We start from the raw sequence: 20,802 nt of genomic DNA on the forward strand, positions 1-20,802 counted from the left end.
CTCACGCTGCTCTGAAAAAAGTATGTCAAGCCAGGTAGGAGACAAAGCATTTTGCCTTGTCTGGGCCGGCTATTCCACTGCACCTGGCAGATATCAGTTTTTGGTGGATTGGCCTGATGAATATCCAGTGAAAGCTCGTTTTTTTTCTGGGCAGTCAGAGTCTACTTCTGTCAGTGTCTCTCATGCTATAAAGTTGTTTGAAGAGCATGACACTAAGGAAATGAGTTATATGAACTTGGAAGAAAGGAACAGAAAACTGTCTTGCTCTAAGTGGGTTCCTCATCACTAACAGATAATAAACCTCTTTTTTACACACAGGCAGTAGCTTTGCACATTCTGCAGCCAGAAGGGTCAGAAAGATTGAAATTCGCAGGACTTTCCCAGGAACATCTTGTGAACACACATATATCTCAAGCTGCATAGAGATCCCTCAAACTGACACAGGACTGGAACAGATCTGGAGTTAATCATTGTTACACAATAATTCAAGAAAAAAGATAGGAAATGCTAACCTCTTACATATTTTTAGTAAGGGGCTTATAAAGTAGCACAACAGAAAGTCAGACTCCTGTTTGAGTTATGCAGAAGCATAAGTAAAATCCACAGCGCTAAGATGCAAAACATACCAAAGTATAAACATAAAATATATAATACATAATTGAATTCATACTGGAGGCGCTTATTTTATTTTGGAACTTTTTTAAAATGGTTACTAAAAGTTGTGTGTTGCATTTTTAAACTGATATATATATTTATTAAAAAAAAACACTTTTTTTAATTATTTTTTTAGCTAGCCCTTCTTTTAACACCTGTAGTTGTGTCTTTTTACAGTCTGTCAAAAAAAAAAAAAGCCTTTTGTTTACGGGCTTCATAGATTCATACTACAAAACCAAGCGGAAGCAGATAACTCATTAGCTACCCCAGTGTGCTTTGGGATTTAAGTATTTAAATTAAAAATGTAATAAAAATAAAAAATAATAGCAGACTTCAAACTTTTAAATGTTACTTTTAAAACACAAAAAAATACAAATATCAGAAAGCTTGTGTTCTGCATATAGTCTGTAGTTTATATCTTTTTAATCATTTGGGGGCAGTTTATGCTCGCACCAGCGGTGGTGATCAGGATAAAAAGTATAGAGTCTAAGTCTGGGTTCACATATGTGTGGGGTCGGTGTGCAGTGTGATTTGTAAAAGAGTTCGATGCGGTTTTGTTCAGCGGTTCAGGTGCAATTCCAATGCAAATTGTTAAAGTGTATGATATACATTTGCACCTGAAGAGGGCTGAAAATCGTACTTAAGCTCTGGTTCACATATATGTGATTTGGGTGCGTTTTGAACCGCATCCGATTCACATGATATGTGAACCAAAAGGCTTTTCTATGGAGCCAGTTCACATATGTGTGGGGTAGCCGCAAAGCAATTACAAAAATAGTCCGGTATGATTTTCAGCCCGGTTCAAGTGCAATTTCCAATGTCATATGCTTTAACAATTTGCACCTAAAATCGCACCTGAACCACTGAACAGGGCTTGAATTTATGCTGCAAACCGACCCTGCACATATGTGAACTCCGGCTGATTCTTTTTTAGATCGCACTGTAGACAGGCCAACACATAGGTGAACTGGCTCCATAGGAAAGGATTTTGTTTCATATGCCATGCAAATCGGATGTGGTTCAAAACACATCCAATTCACATATATATGAATTGAGTCTAAAATGAAAACATTTTAGGTTTGAGCTACACTTTAAGGGTTCATTTCCACTAATTGCTTTATTCAATGCAGTCCTAACGCAAGGACAAGAGAAATAAGATTAACAGTGCCAGTTTACACCAACGACTTGTGTTGGTTTGCACTGAAAAGAAACAGAGTATGTTGCATTTTATGTCAGCACGTTGTAGCTCATTATAATGCATCACAATGTGCAATAGGCATAAAAAATTATTTTTGTTCCTGCTGTGAAAAAAAAACACAGTAAACACAAAAATATTTAAAAATACCACAGATGTCGAACGTTGGCAAAACCATTTTTTGTTAAGCTGGCCTAACACATGTAGATTTCCGGATGAAAATATTTGTAAGAAAAGTCGTATAAAAAATTCTTTGCATATTTGATGAATGGACAAATGTCATTCAAAAATTGCATTTTGCTTTTAACATTTGATGTTAAAAAGATTCTAATTTCTGAATGATAATCACATACACTGGCCGAAAATTTGTTTGATAATGAAAAGTTTTCCTTCCTCCCCCTTCAAATTTTCCCGTCACTGCTGTCGAAAACGAACATTGATTTGACGCCACTAACAATTAGAAAAGTAAACGAATATTCTTGAAGCGAAAATTCTCGAATTAAAATCTATACGTGTATGGCCAGCTTTTGGGGATGGGGGGGGGATGGGGGGGGCTTAGTGGTATTTTAACTTGCCATCATGACAGAATTCTGAAGAAAATCTTGTGGGTTGGGGGACCTCTGATGTTCTACAGGTGGAAGGGTATTTGTGACAATATCTTTACATTACATTTCTCTAAGAATTTTCCACATCTGGCTGTAAACCTTTCTTTAAAGAACATACCCCTGCACTGATGGCTTTTTGTCCACAGGCTTGAGCATCGATCTCCAGTCCCCTGGGGCTTCTGATTTTGATTCTTTGTTGCCAGAATTTTGTGCTGAAAAAAAGCATGGTTCATTAAAAGGAGGAAACGGAAATAAAGATCAAAGCTATCAGATAAAGTGAGGCAAGAAAAACATTAAGATGGAATGTGGGGATGACTCATGCTGCAAACCTAAGTTCATTTCTTCATAAGTAAATGCAGCATAAAAAAATAATAATCTGATACTTACTCTTTGGAGTTGGTTCAGCCAGCTTATTGTCCCTGCTAGGGGTCACACCTGGTTGCGGTTGTTTTGTAGACTGTATTGGTTGGGAAGGATGTGTAGACTGTATAGACTGCTTAGGAGTTGCAGGTTGTGTAGAACGTATATTTTCCTTAGACTGTGCAGGTTGTGGAGACTTTGCGGGTTGAGTGGGATGTATATTTGCCTTAGACTGTGCAGGTTGCGTAGACTGCGGTTGAGTGGGTTGTGTCGTTTGTAGAGATTGTGCAGGCTGTGTGGGTCGTGTAGACTCCTTTGATAGCGCTGGTTGTGTTGGAAGGACAGATGTTGTGGGGTGTGTAGGTTGAGTAGATTGTGCCGACTGCCTTGGATATCTAGGTTGCACAGACTGTATGGATTGTTTTGGCTGTGATGGCACAGAGCTTGGTGTTGTGTCTCCCTTGCTGGTGGTGGATGCTGGAGTGGTTTTTGATGTCTCTGAACTTGAAACAGATGTTTGCACTTTACTTTTTCTTTCTTTTGGCACAGGTTTCATAGGATCTGCCATGGGTGTGGAAACGGTTGACCCACTTGGTGAAAAATCCAAAGTCCTTAAAAATATGAAAATATTTAAAAAATGGCTATATTGGTGCAAGTAGGAAATAACTTATTTACTAAACCACGGGAAAAGGATTTCCTAGTGTCTCTCAGGCAAAGAGTTAGTTTTGAAATAACACAAAAAAGAACCTTCTACAGACAATGAAATGCTCTGTGGAATTTCTCTTTTGTAATTTGATAACCTACAAATCGTTCCTTAAAGAAAGACGAAGAAATTCTTATGTTCCAGATGCTACAAATTTATGTTAGGGAACATTCTGGACACAACAGTATATTAGCCATCACAACACACAGGTATACATAAATTAAAAATCATGAATGCTCATCTTTCACTTCTCCACTCTTTATCCTCTACTCGCATTCTCTCATATCTCCATTCCTGTCGTTCACCCCAATTCTGCCCTATTTACATCAGCTTTAAAGCCCTTTCCATAAACCTCTTCCAAAGGGTACCACACAACCTAAACTCGTGCTTTACCCTCCAAGAATTGATTTTATGTAAAACTAAAATGTTTTGTTATTTTCACGACTCTTTTTACCTCTTATAACACAGGCAGGAAACTGTATGATTTTTGTCTTATTTACCTTGAAATGTATTAAAAAAAAAAATCATGAATGCACATGGTAAAATAATTTTTAATAACTAACATTTCCCATGTTCCAATAATCATAAAAAATCTTCAGTGACCCTCAGTGATGCTGCTAAAAAAATTTCAGATTTGTGCAACAGAATTCTGGCCCAAGAAGCTTTTCAGCTGGTCTGCTGGTATATGGTTTTTTCCATCAAAAAGTGGGACATCATGAAATGTAATGGAATGGAAGTACATATTTTACTCAGCATCTGCAAGATATTTCCCAGATTAGCAAATGCATTGGACCTACTGGGCACTGCGAGCAAACATGTCTGTACGGGTAAGTCCTAGACTTGCCAAACCAGAGTACAGTTGTCATTTTCCCCAGTACAAACTAGAAAATTAAATAAATATTCTAATTGGTGGCCCTGGGCAGCATATATGCTTTTACACCCTTAAAATACAAGAATCACTGAATCAGTGGAAGAAAGAATACCTTTATGAAGTTTACACAAACACATATTGCTCTTACCGGTTTGGAGTGACTATGCTGCTGGGATTTTCTGCAGCACGTGCAGTTTTGGGGGACGTAGATCCAGGAATTGCTTTTAGGAGGAAGTTTCTGGCTTTGTTCTTTTCAGAATTACTCTCAGTGGCATTTGGTGTTACACTAACGACCACAGACCTGTCTGGCCCATTAGACACAGAAAATTTAGGAGAATCTCTGCCAGTGTTAGAATGGTTTACTGTTGGCTCACTAACGGGGCTTGATTGGAAGAACCTATCACGGGCTTCCTTGTTTTTTGCAGTAGAGGAAAGCCACGGTTTAGTAGATGTGTTTTCATCATCTTTGCTCACGGAGGATGACCTCCTTCCAGACAGAGAAGAAACGGTTATAACCTGATTATTTGTGCTGCCAAATTGCTTGGTTTGCCCACTTTGTCCTGAATCTTTGCTGCTTTCTCTTTGCGACCAGCTGCTCTGAGTTGAAGAATTATCTGTTTTACCTTTTCCATTCTGTAAATAACTTGAGGATGGACCATTACCCTGTTGTGAGTTACCAGATGAACCAAATACACTTGACACTTGGTTGGTGCTAATATTAGCAGGTGAAGACAGTTCGGTCCTTCCAGAACCATTGGAAGCACTGGAGTTTGTGAGAGGGCTACCATAAAAGCCAACAGCTGACCTGTTTGTGGGTACAGGGTTGGATGTGTTAACAGAACTAGAACCATTTTTGACAACTGAGTTTGGAAAACTGGAACTAGTCTTATTAACAGGCTCCTGACCACCTGTACTTGAGGAATTGTTAGCATTTTTATTATTGCTTACATTTCCAATACCTGATCTACTGGCTGGTGTTTGGACAGAAGGACTAATGGTGGTTTGCCAAGGTCTGCCAGTAGGAGTGCTGTGGGTCTGGTATGAAGTAGCTATACTGCCCCTGATACCTCCTACAGAGGCCACTGCCGGGGTGTATGGACCAGATGGGGATGCATTGACTGTTCCTGTATTTATGTGAGTGCCGGAATGATGACTTGTGCAGATGAGTGTTCCAGGGTGGTCTCCCACTTTATAACTTCCAGGCTGAAGTGTCCGTGAACATTGTTTACATCTGAAATGGCAAAATTAAGCAAGTCAGTTGAATGAACGTTGTTCCACTAGCTTGACTTACAAGTTTTATGTGAAAGTTGAAATATTAATAACATGAGTTTTTTTATGCTAATGCTGTTTACAGTGCAGCATTTACTGTGTAACATACAATGGACCTCCGAAGTACAATTACATACATAACCATCTCACCTGAAATCCAGCAAGCAAAGACAAGTGGAATATGGGGGTGCCAGGGGACATGGGAATAGGATTTATATTAATACATAATCTGCTTTGCAAATCTTACACATTAAAATTTTTAGCAACGTGAGTAGTACTCATGACTGACCACTCCGTCGATAAGATATTATAAAACTCAGCAGAGACTTCTTTACAGGCAACTCCGTGTTAGCAGGGATGACGTTGCAAACCCTTGGAGTCACTTGGGTTGGGACTTCGAAGGAAAAGACTGGAGAAAAAGGACTAGCACATAGGTTTTAATTTTTTTCTGGGATTCTACTGAAGGTTCACACATGATCTATTGGACCAAAATGCAATAAAGCAATATTGCATGCATACAAGAGAAGTTCACAAAATGTATTATCTGTATGAGTGGAAGAAAGGCTCTAGAGACACCTACATGTAGCCTGTCACGGTGTGCCCCGTGCCCCCACCACCCCCTGTGCCTGCTGTCCCTTCAGCCCTCCCTCCCCCCTTGCAAATTCCTCACATCTTATCACAGCCTACTTCAAAGGCTGTGCAGGATGGGAGGAAGCGGCCCCTGTGGTGCGGGTCGCACCTCTCCCAGCAATGTCCCTGGAGAGTCGCGGCACCCCGCCAGGAGACCTCTGGGATGTCTCAGTGCGTCCCCCCCAGCGGGCGCAGCGCGAGCACGAGGCTTCCCGTGCTCTGCACCCGACAGAGACAAAGGCCGCGCTCATGAGACAGGGTGCTGTGTGAGGTCTGCGCTGAGGCCTGACCCCACAGCCAAGATCCTGCCGAGTCCCTGCAAGCCGTTGTTCCCCTGCTTGAGAAGAGAAGCGCTGTGTGGGGTCTCCACAGCCAAGACCCCACTGAGTCCCCGTGAGCCTGCTGTTGTCCCCGGAAAGCTGAGCCCCGTGAGGATCCCTGTCTGCTGACCGCTTTGTCCCTGGAAAGCTGTCCCTGTCTGCTGACCGTTTTGTACCTATAAAGCTGAGCCCCGAGAGGATCCCTGTCTGCTGACTGCTTTGTCCCTGGAAAGCTGAGCCCCGTGAGGATCCCTGTCTGCTGACCGCTTTGTCCCTGGAAAGCCGAGCACCCTGAGGGTCCCTGTCTGCTGATCGCTGTGTCCCTGGGGAGCTTCCTGCTGCTGAGTGTCTGCAAGCCACCTATCATGAGTGTCCCTGGAAGCCGCCTGCTGCTGAGTGTCTGCAAGCCACCTATCGTGAGTGTCCCTGGAAGCTGGATGCTGCTGAGTGTCTGCAAGCCGCCTACCGTGAGTGTCCCTGGAAGCCGCCTGCTACTGAGTGTCCCTGGAAGCCGCCTGCTGCTGAGTGTCTGCAAGCTGCCTATCGTGAGGTCACTGTCCCTGGAAGCCACCTGCCGTGATTGTCCCTACAAGCCGCATATTGCGGAGTGCCCTGAACTGCCCCTATTGTGTGCCCAGATTACCCTTGCCTGAACTGCCCCTATTGTGTGCCCAGATTATTGCTGCCTGAGCTACCCCTATTGTGTGCCAGGGCTAATACATGCTCGGACTGCTTATTGCGTGTCTGGAGTATCGTAGATACCTGGACTGCCCCGAGTGCTTGGGCCATCGCTACCCGAATCGCCCTAGCGTGGGCCGGATTATAACTGTTTGGACTCTTCCCCCCTTTTTTGGGTACCTGGACACTACCTTCCTACCCTGATTAAGTGCCTTCCATAGTTCAATAAAGCTTTGTGTGTTTACCATCTTCTTTGTATATTCTGTCCCGCCTACGCTTCTGTCACATAGCCCTTAACCTAACAACTCATACTTAAGATACTGAAGAAGTCAACTAACCATGCATTGAGCTCAATATTCAGGAAGGGGACCCTGCTGTCTATTGACTGGTCTTGTGACTCTGCCCTCAAGAAATACATAAAAGGAAGCAGGTGAGCATCCGAAGCAAAAAGGATTTATTACTTATGCCTAGCATACCTAGCAGCACAGTGCAGTATTTATTTCTTACAGCTCCTCTCTCTCAGTGTAAGGAGTTATGTAAAGTGGCTTTTGTTCAGAACTGCACATACAAGTCAATGAAAATACAAAAACAGAATGAAACAATTTAGGAAGTCAAAAGCAACTTAGCCCAAATGCTAACTGAATAATGCAAAAAGCAAATAAAAAATACCCTCCATAAAAGCCCTAATGTGGCCCACAGACACGAGATGACAGTTGCCCAAAAAAATGTCTACAGGTAGCACTGGACCCTGCTGGCTATCCTCTATGAAGGACAAAGGTAGACCTAACAAACACCTGTTTTAATCACTATTGTTTCTCCCTTACATTTCAGCTCTAATCCCACGTTCCCAGATCCCTGCCTCTCAAGAATCGAATAAACCTATAGAACTCTATGAAGACTGCCTGCTTTGAGGGGGCTCACGTAATACACTGATGATCACTGTTGTATGTCTAAGGCCATCTTAAAATGTATCCAAAGTCAAACTTTTTTAACCCAGCCTAATTTTTACTGCTGTGTTTCCTATTGGGAATACCTCTCTATTTGTGCTAGTAACGAAGGTCACAGAGACTAAACGTGATGGAAAATCCAAAATTGAGAGTTGTCACTGGAACAAGAGATGTTACTACTGCCGGCAGTGATGGCACAGAAAAAAACACAACAGGCTGGTAGTACTGAGGCTGATTGATAGATCGACTTCAATACAGCCAGCCTCCCCATAGTTGGATTGCAGTTTGAACAGTTCCTGCTAAATTTCAATCCATCAATGAGAGGATTTCCCTCACTTTGATTAGATTTCCTCTTACTTTAAGCTGTGTCTACATGACAGGAAGTGAAGGAAAATCTCCCTAATGGGACAGGAAGAGCAAACAAAAACTGATAAGGATTTTCACCCTTGCCTACTCTGTCCAAAACACAAAAAAAAAAAAAAAAGCTTTGGATATATTTTAAGTTTACCCTGACTGAAAACAGCACTCCACTGTGTGCAGATCATTTTCTTCTTGCAGTTGTATAGAAGGATTGCCAAGCACACTCTTTACAAGACCGTAAACCACAAAAGGAATATTCGCTCTATAGACGACATTTCTTCACAAAAATGTAGAGATTGGGAAAAGTCACACCAAAATGTTTTAATAATATCACAGACCTCAGATGTACTAACCTCATTGTGTATACACTAAATGCAAACAAGAAAACCACAGTGAAAAAGACATCTAGATGTTATTTATGTCCTATTCAGAAGACCTACCTGAAGCAGTTTCTATGGTACAGTTTGCCATCTGCCATGTGTCTCTGGACCAAGTGTACATGTTTACCACAGATAAAGCAGTTGCTGCTTACTGCGCTGTTCTCGTTTATTTCTCTGATACCCTGAAAAAAATAAAAGTATGCTTGAATTGTAGCACAGAACTCAGAACTTACCATCTTGTTGATAACGCCACACACATTAAGAATGTGACTATTCTAACTTGCATAGGTGAACATGAAGCATTTTGCAAGTTAATTATGACAGACTGTCTGATAAGCTGCGGCTATGGTAAGATCAGAAGTGTTGGTGACCAGCCACATCGTGTAATGTATGTGCAGACTTTGTTAGTAGAAATGTCCTCTAATCCAAGGAACCACCGTCTATATGATAATGGTCCTACACATAACAATGCAGTTGTTTCAACATAACCTTGTTTCGATTAGAGAATCAATCATATTAAGTACTGTCAAGTCCATACAGTCTCCTTGTGAAAAAATGGATAGTGTTTCTCTCGAATGATCCGTCTTCTTATCTAGGTCTTTAGTCTTCGTAATGGCATATTCATACTTTGTGACTGTATACAGACACCTTATTGCTGGTTGTCTTCTTTTCTTTCAGTGTGTCCAAGTATAAATTGTCTTTCCCGGTAAGTCGCTTCTAATATATCCAACAAAAGATCACATTATTCTAGTCATCTGGGCTTCTAGTGAAAGGCTGAGCTTGATTTGTTGAAGGATCCATGGGTTCGCTTTTCTTCCCATCTTTAAATTCTTTTTACCAACACCAACGTTCAAAAGCAACAATACTTCAATACTACAATCAGTATCTGCCTTGTTTCTTCCTTGTCCAGCTTTCACTTCCAAAGAGGGTGATAGAAAATATTATAGCCTGGACAATTTTGAACTTTCTACTTATAGACAAATCATTACCATTTTAGGCCTTTCATCTTTGTTTTTCTAACTGGCAGTAAAACTGGCAATACATCCATCCGATAGTTTTACATGATGGTCTGGATGAGCTAAGGGTCTGGTTTAGAAGATTAACTATATGCTTTTTGACTCTTTTCAATCTAAAGAGTCCATATGCTCTGGTAAGAGTCTTAATCGTCTAAGGTGGTGGTGCACTTTGGTGTTGGAACGTTTGGACACATCAGAAGTTTATATAATCATCATGCATTACAACACTGGAACTTTTATATTGATTTCTTTCTTCATGTTGGACTTTTATTTTCAGTCATTTCGTCTACATTTGTATAATATTTTGTTACACATTTAGTGTAGCAATGGTTTTATATTTAGGTTATAGACAATTCATCTTGTTTTTGGCAGCTGTTTTTCTTCTTTTTGGTTGGGATTCACCAGTGTGATTTATTTAGTTTTAAATTCATATATTTAGCTGAAGAAAAATCTTTTTACTCTGTTCTTTACATTTTTATATATTTATTTTTTTAATTTTCTTTTTTCGAGGCTCCAGAGCTTTTGTATTTTCAGAAAATAGTGTCAGCAGTCTATCGAAGATTGTCGATGTTTCTTTCACCAGTCTTGAAACCTCTAGCAGTTTTCTCCAGAAATGCTTCTCTTATTATGTGTTCAATATACAGACGGTTTGGCAAGAGCATGTTGATGGGGGAATCCCTCCCGCAGCTCTATTTTGTTTGCTTTATTACTTCCCTGCTGGTAGAACACAATGATTACGACTAGCGGCCATAGCTGCTGGCAGTAATCACATGCAAAAAATCCGATAGGCTGCTTGTACTGATTAATAGATCAACTCCAGTACAACCAGCCTGCCCATAGATGGATGGATTAATTTAATCTATGGCTGACTTTAGGTATATTCTTCTAAATCCTCTGTCCCTAGACTAAATAAACAACTTACCCTTGCAGTAGAGTTGGGTTTTAAACCTTTCTATTTAGACCTGAAAAAAATCTACATAAAACCAAGTAGGTAGGAAAAGGATGTCCGCAGTAGTTTTGCAGAACTGCATTAAAATACTGTTTCACATAAAAATAAATGACAAGAACTATGGTAAGCTTACAGCTCTGACTGGAGGGTTTTCAGTGACCGGTGTGGAGCTTCGCTGGGCTGTCTGTAAGGGTGATGTGGGTTGAGGGCTAGTGGGAACATAGTTGGTGATCTTCTTTCCCGCTGGCTCTTCAGTGGTTTCTGGTGGAGGACGTTTAATAGCCCCCATGCCTCCGACTGGAAGAGAAGATTATATTAGTAAAAACACTGGAAAGCAAAATAACAAAGCATTTAAAGAGATCTTGTCACTAACAAAAATGCAGACATAAGCACAGAAAAATCAAGTGTTTTAAATGCCTACTTGCAATGTTTTCCTTTTCATAAAGTATTTTTTATTCGCTTGCAATGCACCTTTAAACTGGTCAAAAAATCTGTCTACCTAATGAAAGTCAATTTCCTAGCACAGCTACCTTCCTCTCTGCACTTCATAGATTTTGTACATCTCTGCAATGCATGTACATTTCCTAATGTTAACACACTGCAAGTACAGAGAAATACCTGTAAAAATAATATCAGGCATAACACATAGATTTATTTTCTTCAGCTTGCAGGCAAAAAGGAAAGAAATCTACCAGACTCCTCCACCCACATAATCAACATGTATGTCAAGCCATAGTTCATTTTGGATAAATGGGAGAAGAATTGGAACCCCAGTCTGTTTTTTTACTGGTAAAGTTTCAATTCTGATACATCTCATCATGCGATTATGGGAATTTTGGTACTCGACAAAGTATAAACTTTTAGGGGTTAATTTAGTGCTACAAGTAAGTTGCAGTTGGAGTTGGAATCAAGGTCAGGGTTGAGATTAGTGTTTAGCTAGGGTTAGGCTTTAGCGGGTATTTTAATGTTGACTGATATCTGTTAAGGTTGAAATCAAATGTTAATTTTGGGCTGATTAAAAGAGAAGTATGGGTTTCTTTCCCAAATTATACTTACCTAGGTGGATGCAGCATCGGTCCAATGCTGCATCTGTCCCCCTGTCGGCTCTAAGGGTGAGAACTCAGTGATCACATGACTGCTGGTCGCGGAGTTCTTCCCCCCCACTGTGAGCTCACTGGAGTGCAGGGCTGTGGAGGGGGAGAGAGCAGTTGGTTCAGGCTCTGAGAGGCTGAGCCAGGTGCCACTCCAGACTCTGGGGTGAATCCTGACTTTAAAGTCGGAATCTTTTCCCAGCTTGGACCAACTGAGTGATGTCAGCTGACCGCAAGCTTCAGCCCATTGTCAGCCGAAGACGGGTCCACAGGGTCATAGGAGTATAGAACGAACTGCACCCCTGTGATCCACAGGAGAAGTACAGCCAAAAGAGCTTTAGCTGTACTTCTCATTTACAGTAAAGAATTCCAGGTATGGATATTTGCCCATATTGTCCAGGAAAAATGAAAACAAAAAACAAAACATTCAGTACATCTCTCCAATATATCTTCCCAAATATTGTCTGTAAACAAAGTAAAAAAAAATCCAAAAAATCTTTTGAACCTTCCAGAAAATCCAGTGTGCACCCATCTTCTTGTACTTAGCAGACAACAATGCCACTGTTACACTGAAATCCCATCTAGTGTGGTCAGTCCTGCCCTAATTTTCCCCTGTTGGACTTTATAGGGTTGGTGTTTATATACTGATGTTTGTGGCCTCGTAGGGGGAGATTTCTTTTCATTCCGTCTCAATGTCTGGTGCCACCTGGGACAGAAACTGAGGAAAAATCTCCCCAAGGGAGACACAGACAACAATAACAACCTAACGAAGGTTTATAACCATACCCACTCTATGCACAATATTAACAAAAATTTGGCAGGTCTTCTGCTTTAACAATGAAACAATGTTTGTAATGCACTTACACTTTTGACAATATCCAGAATTGCATGACTACTTACAGGGTCAGACTACAAAACTTTCATGGGGCCCCTGGCAAACTTTCTCTGCCGTACCTGGCACTTGTGATCAGTGGTAGCCTTTATGCCCCTCCCCCTTCCCAATAAAAGCCCACTTTATCCTGGTGGTCAGTAATAAAAAACTTTATGTATTGATGTTCAGATCAGCAGAAATATTCCCCTAACAAAACTCAGCTTCACATAGTATATAGAGTATTTAGCCACTTGTAAAGAGGGTCACTCTTCCTCAACCAAGTATGATGCAGAGCAGGTAGAGAACGGATTCAGCTTTGAAATCCAACATTGTTGCAGTCAATTAGAAAGTGGTACACTGCTTTGCTGGATCCACTGCCTTGGATGGGTAGATCAATGCTAGGAAAAGTAGTTTGCCCTTTTTTATGCCCAAGCCAGCCTTAGACTACATTCTGACCATAGGTAGGGAGGATGAGCATTGGAGCCAAGAGTGTGAGTTACGTATTTATAAAATTTTTAGAAATTCTTACTGGCTCTCTTCTTCCCTCATGCCCTAGGCCAGTGTTGTCTAAACTGTGGCCCTTTATCTGGCCCTTGGGGCATTATTCTCCCCACTGTCAACAACAGTGGGGCATAGTTCCTGACACGGACAATGGGGCACTATTCCTCTCACTGACACCAGCCACTGGACACTATTCCTCCCACTGACACCAATGATGGTGCACTATTCCTCCCACTGACACCAATCGTGGTGCACTATTTCTCCCACTGACACCAATCGTGGTGCACTATTCCTCCCACTGACACCAATCGTGGTGCACTATTCCTCCCACTGACACCAATGACGGTGCACTATTCCTCCCACTGACACCAATGACGGTGCACTATTCCTCCCACTGACACCAATGACGGTGCACTATTCCTCCCACTGACACCAATGACGGTGCACTATTCCTCCCACTGACACCAATGATGGTGCACTATTCTTCCCATTGATACCAATGATGGTGCACTATTCTTCCCACTGACACCAATGATGGTGCACTATTCCTCCCACTGACACCAATGATGGTGCACTATTCCTCACACTGATACCAATGATGGGACACTATTCCTCCCACTGACACCAATGATGGGGCACTATTCCTCCCACTGATACCAATGATGGGGCACTATTCCTCCCACTGACACCAATGATGGTGCACTATTCCTCCCACTGACACCAATGATGGTGCACTATTCCTCCCACTGACACCAATGATGGGGCACTATTCCTCCCACTGACACCAATGATGGTGCACTATTCTTCCCATTGATAACAATGATGGGGTGCTATTCCTCCCATTGATACTAATAGTAGGGCACTATTCCTCCCATTGATAGCAACGAAGGAGCACTATTCCTCCTGTGGATACCAACGATGAAGCACTATTACTTTGCCTAATACCAAGTACGGGGCATTGTTTACTCCCACTGATGTCGGGACATTTTATACTTCCACTGGCCACAGTCCAGCACCCCTAAAGCATGAAGGGCAGTAAACTGGCCCTCTGTTTAAAAAGTGTGGAGACCCTGCCCAAGACTGCTATGTTTTGCCCTCGATATACCCTTGTTGATATCTTCATTTGATCTCTGGTGGATATTGTAGCTTTAAAAAATAAAAAGTACCTATAGTACTCATTGTGAAAGCAATGTACTCTTCTTTCCTCTAGCGGAATATATAAGTCACTTTTTTATGTAATGCTAGCCAGTGATCCATTAACAGAAGATAATTAAATCACACCACTAAGGTGTGCATTCTACAGTCTCATTAGAACAGACTGTTTTTAAAGCGAAGCAATAGAAATGTTGTTTTATTACCCAACGGACAATTGCATAAAAAAGGACAAATTAGAAACCAAAGACTTTTCAGACTTATTCCAACAGACATCCATCCTAACAAGACTATGTTCATACTTCCCCTGTGGCACGTTTAAGCCCGAAATCCAGCCAAGTTCTGTTTAAATAGTGCTTGTATTTATTGAGGAAATATTTGACTTCCGAGAAACACACACCTTAATCCAGGGCACAAATTAGTCAGAAATTACAAGCAAACATATAAAAAGCCAGCAGAAAAACACAGTAGAAGGAGAGGAGGAAGAGCCACAGAAGGATTTTAGTGCAATACTGGAATACTTTTTGGAGAGGCAGTAAGAGGACTAATTGGCCAACACCTCCTGGACCACTATTGACAATTCAAAGCTCCATAGCAGAAAAAAGCAACAGGGCCTTCCTAGCCTAAATCTGTACTGGAGATAAACTATATAGGCTGACAGCACTCAATGAACTGCAGCAACCCAGAGGTACCTTCTATGATCTACCCTAATGTTCTAGATGCCCCTGATGGCACCTCTGTCAAGTTCATTGCTCTGATCTGTCACCACCTGCATCCCCCAACGAACACATTGGTCGGAGAGGTAGAGACAGATCTGGACCATGAATTAAGCTGGGTACACACTAGAAGAAAATCAGAAAAAAATTCTGTACAAGGAATGATCATTCGATTTTCATATAGTGTGTATACAACTTTTCTGGTTCAGAAAATTTCCGAAAGGACAAACTCCAAAATGTTTCTCATACATGAACAGAACTAACGATTTTTTGTTTAATGTGCACTGTTTTCGTACAAGAAAAACAGATACAAAAGACTGCCTGATCAGAAACAATAAACAACAATAATCTATGTTACAACGTTTCTACGGCAAACTAAGAGTCTTTGTTGTTCGAGAATGTTCTAATTCGTACCATCCTTGAGTTCGACTTGCTGTGAAACACCAAGGAAAACAGGAAGATAGGAGTGCTTACAATGATCAGCTTATATTTAATTATGGAAAATTTTTATCCCAAAAGGAAAAAATAAAAAAAAACAGTTTGTGGCAGCTGCTTATAAAGTATTAGCAGGCGTTTGGCTTCAATTTGTTAATGTATTTAAATCTGCTAGTAAATTAAACACTCCCCTCCCACACAACTGACAATGCTGCTGTCCAAATCTCCCCCTGTGCTCTTCCTCCAGAGTTGGGGCACTCTAATACAGAAAACTAATACAGCTACATATTTAATGATTGGTAAGCTGCAATATATAAAATTTGTCGGTTTTGAGTTTAATATCACTTTCATAAACACCAGCTGAAAGACAAATACCAGGAGCCAAGTACGGAAAGGCACCAAAAATGTTGAAGCTGGCACATCATTTTGTTTTTAGGCCTTCACTTTACGGACCAAGATATAGAAATACACTGAAGTGCACAGCAATGTATATAAACACAAGAGCAAGCACAGACATTCAACTATCTACCAAATCACTCTATAGCAGCGGTTCTCAACCTGGGGGTCGCGACCCCTTTGGGGGTCGAACGACCATTTCCCAGGGGTCGCCTAAGACCATCGGAAAACATATTTCCGATGGTCTTAGGAACCGAGACACCGCTGCTCTGTCTCGCGATCTGTGGGCGGGATGATATGCTGCCCCTGTAACCTGGCCACACCTCCGGGATCACTCAACAGCTCCGCCTCCTCGCCGCTGATTGGCCACCGGAACTGTAGCTCAGGAGAGACACACAGGCGGCCAATCACCGGCGAGGAGGTGGAGCTTGGAGAGGAGGAGCCGAGCGGCAGAGCGCGCAGATCGAAGAAGATCGAGGGAGCTGCAGGACCGAGTGAAGAGGAGAGAGGCCAGAGAAGGAAGACAGCTGACAGGTAAGTGCAAATTTTGCTTCTGCAGGCTGTAGATGGGAGAGGGAGAGAGCGAGCCCAGGCTGGAGCAGGGGTCAGCAAGGTAAGTATCATTGGTGTCAGTGGGAGGAATAGTGCCCCATCATTTGTGTCACTAATACCAACGATGGGGCACTATTCCTCCCCCCACTGACACCAACGATGGGGCACTATTCCTCCCCCCACTGACACCAATGATAGGCACTATTCCTCCCCCCACTGACACCAACGATGGGGCACTATTCCTCCCACTGACACCAACGATGGGGCACTATTCCTCCCCCCACTGACACCAACGATGGGGCACTATTCCTCCCCCCACTGACACCAACGATGGGGCACTATTCCTCCCCCCACTGACACCAACGATGGGGCACTATTCCTCCCCCCACTGACACCAACGATGGGGCACTATTCCTCCCCCCACTGACACCAACGATGGGGCACTATTCCTCCCCCCACTGACACCAACGATGGGGCACTATTCCTCCCCCCACTGACACCAACGATGGGGCACTATTCCTCCCCCCACTGACACCAATGATAGGCACTATTCCTCCCCCCACTGACACCAACGATGGGGCACTATTCCTCCCACTGGCACCAATGATAGGCACTATTCCTCCCACTGGCACCAATGATAGGCACTATTCCTCCCCCTACTGACACCAATGATAGGCACTATTCCTCCCCCCACTGACACCAACGATAGGCACTATTCCTCCCCCCACTGACACCAACGATGGGGCACTATTCCTCCCCCCACTGACACCAACGATGGGGCACTATTCCTCCCCCCACTGACACCAACGATGGGGCACTATTCCTCCCCCCACTGACACCAACGATGGGGCACTATTCCTCCCCCCACTGACACCAATGATAGGCACTATTCCTCCCCCCACTGACACCAACGATGGGGCACTATTCCTCCCCCCACTGACACCAATGATAGGCACTATTCCTCCCACTGACACCAATGATGGGGCACTATTCCTCCCACTGATACCAATGATGAGGCACTATTCCTCCCACTGACACCAATGATGGGGCACTATTCCTCCCACTGACACCAATGATGGGGCACTATTCCTCCCACTGACACCAATGATGGGACACTATTCCTCCCACTGACACCAATGATGGGACACTATTCCTCCCACTGACACCAATGATGGGGCACTATTCCTCCCACTGACACCAATGATGGGACACTATTCCTCCCACTGACACCAATGATGGAGCACTATTCCTCCCACTGATACCAATGATGGGGCACTATTCCTCCCACTGACACCAATGATGGGACACTATTCCTCCCACTGACACCAATGATGGAGCACTATTCCCCCCACTGACACCAATGATGGGGCACTATTCCTTCCACTGACACCAATGATGGGGCACTATTCCTCCCACTGATACCAATGATGGGGCACTATTCCTCCCACTGACACCAACGATGGGGCACTATTCCTCCCACTGATACCAATGATGGGGCACTATTCCTCCCACTGACACCAATGGCGGGACACTATTCCTCCCACTGATACCAACGATGGGACACTATTCCTCCCACTGACATCAGTGATGGGGCACTATTCCTCCCACTGATACCAACGATGGGACACTACTCCTTCCACTGATACCAATGATGGGGCACTATTCCTCCCACTGATACCAACGATGGGACACTACTCCTTCCACTGATACCAATGATGGGGCGCTATTCCTCCCACTGCAAAATTACAGTTCTGAAGTAGCAACGAAAATAATTTTATGGTTGGGGGTCACCACAACATGAGGAACTGTATTAAGGGGTCGCGGCGTTAGAAAGGTTGAGAACCACTGCTCTATAGCTTAGTTATGTTTAAAAATAAATACAATTTGTTTCATTAACTCTGCCGATCCTCATGGTCATTCAAGATTAAGTCTAAGCAATACCAATATGTGGCTAATTCAAGTAAACACCAAAACAATTCTGAGTAAATCCAAGTAAATTTGAATACCCTAACTTAGTTTTTTTTTTTTATGTTCCCTACATCCAGGTTCAGAAGACTTTTCACAATACTCAAGTGTGACCCTGCAGCCTTTGTTCAGACAACTCATGCTTGTGCAACCTCTCTCTCTTTTAGAATGACAGAGCTAAGATCATGAAAAAACCCTAGTTTGCATTTTTGCAAACTGCTTTAACCACTAGCCTACAGGGCACTTATACCCCTTCCTGTCCAGGCCAATTTCCAGCATTCAGCGCTGTCACACTTTGAATGATAATTGCGCTGTACCCATATGAAATTTTTATCTTTTTTTGTGACAGATAGAGCTTTATTTTGGTGGTATTTAATCACCTCTGGGTTTTTTATTTTTTCTTAAACAAACCAAAAACCACTGAAATTTAAAAAAAAAAAAAAAGTTTCTTAGTTTTTGTTATCAAATTTTGTAAAGAAATGATTTTTCTCCTTCACTGATGTGCGCTAATGAGGCTGCAGTGATGGGCACTGATAGGCTGCACTGATGGACACTGATAGGTGGCACTGATGGACTCTGATGAGGAGGCACTGGTAGGTGGCACTGATGGGCATTGACAGGCATCACTGATGGGCACTGAAAGACAGCACTGATATATGACACTGATAGGTGGCACTGACTGGCACTGTTAGGCGGCACTGATAAGCAGCACTGATGCACACTGATAGGCGGCACTGACTGGCACTGATAGGCAGCACTGATTGGCGGCACTGATTGGTGGCACTGATTGGCATTGATAGGTGGCACTGACTGGCACTGATGGGTGACACTGAAAGGCAGCTCAGATGGGCACTGATATGTGGCATTGATGTGCACTGGTAGGCACTGATATGTGGCATTGATGTGGCACTGATGGGCACTGGCAGGTGGCATGGATGAGCACTGAGAGCTGGCACTGATGGACACTGACAGGTGGCACTGCTGGGGCTACACTGATCATCAGGGCACAATGATCATCAGTGCCCTGATGATCAGTGCACATGTCCCCTCCAAAGAATGCCGATTACTGGCTCTCCTTTCCGCACGAGCTGTCAGCGTGACAGCTCGTAAGGAGAGAAATGCAGATAACCGGCATTTCCCTATTTACATGTGACCAGCTGTGATTGGACACAGCTGATCACATGACCGAGCCGACATCTTTGGCTCTTTCCATGGATTGATGATCCACTGTGTCCGAGGGACACAGCGCACCACCGATCGCCGCGCTGCTTGCTCCCGGAGCCGCGCATGCGCGGTGAGAATGGGAGGACGTCATATGACGTCCTCCCAGAACGAGAGAACCGCCTTGCAGCCGTCATTGGACTATATGGCGGGCAGGAGGCGGTTAAGGAATAACCTGCAAGGAAAAGTCTGGTCCCATTTCCCAGATCATGTCCACTGGTATAGGTAGACTCTAAGCAAAACAAGAGACACAACCTTGTGGCCTGGTAACCAGAACTGCAACCCCAGGGTAGTAAGATGACTACATGGTGGTAAAAAATTCTGCAGTTATCCAGTCAATAAAATATCACAGCAGATACTAGAGGCTGGTACCTAAAACACCAACTGGAATTCTACCGAAAAATGTCTGAGTTCAGGAACATGTGATTGAGTCCATGGAGAGGGTGTCCAAGAAAAGTTAGCTGACCAGCTCAAGTAGAGTTGTTCATCTAGGGGCTGTAGGAGAAGACCCTTTACAGCTTTAGATTCTCATTGTGTTTTGTTACATGTTGTTCAAGATGGAAACTATTAAGTCTTGTGCAGCCTTTTCCAATGAAGGACTATTAAGTAAAAGTGAAGGTATCATGCAAGCTATTGTTTGAGTCGACTTGTCTTGATATTACCTTCAGAGTCTTTAATAAAGAAAAAAGCTGCTATTTGGAAGGGTATGCAGCTATCCAAGATGAATGCATGTATTACGAGAGGTGTTCAAGTCAAACTGGGACATTTGAGTTTATATCCTAATAGAAGAAATTTAAAGGAGTGGAAACTGCATTTATTTTTATACATAAACTCCCCTGCTACATTTATACACTTATCGCAGCATTTACCTAATGACTGAAAAGTTTCAGCATAGAAAGATTTGTCAGTATGCCTGAACCATTCTAGGACAACCTGCTTTATTTCCTCATCAGTGCTGAAATGCT

The 20,802-nt window shown here is 42.9% G+C and overlaps 1 protein-coding gene across 1 annotated transcript in view; it reads right to left on the minus strand.

Annotated features, from left to right (window-relative positions):
- Nucleotides 1–20,802, minus strand: part of MICALL2 (MICAL like 2) — a 143,911-nt gene that overhangs the window by 52,536 nt on the left and 70,573 nt on the right. The window contains exons 5-9 of the mRNA XM_089682284.1: nucleotides 11,071–11,234; nucleotides 9,033–9,154; nucleotides 4,537–5,619; nucleotides 2,842–3,425; nucleotides 2,573–2,666 (exon numbers count right to left, since the gene is read on the minus strand). Of these exons, the coding sequence (XP_089538410.1) occupies nucleotides 2,573–2,666; nucleotides 2,842–3,425; nucleotides 4,537–5,619; nucleotides 9,033–9,154; nucleotides 11,071–11,234 (2,047 nt within the window). The remainder of the gene's footprint in view (nucleotides 1–2,572; nucleotides 2,667–2,841; nucleotides 3,426–4,536; nucleotides 5,620–9,032; nucleotides 9,155–11,070; nucleotides 11,235–20,802) is intronic.

The sequence above is a fragment of the Staurois parvus genome, unplaced genomic scaffold (genome assembly GCF_062004578.1).
Source record: "Staurois parvus isolate SC_StPar_1 unplaced genomic scaffold, SC_StPar_1.0 ptg000018l, whole genome shotgun sequence".
Taxonomy (NCBI): Eukaryota; Metazoa; Chordata; class Amphibia; order Anura; family Ranidae; genus Staurois; species Staurois parvus.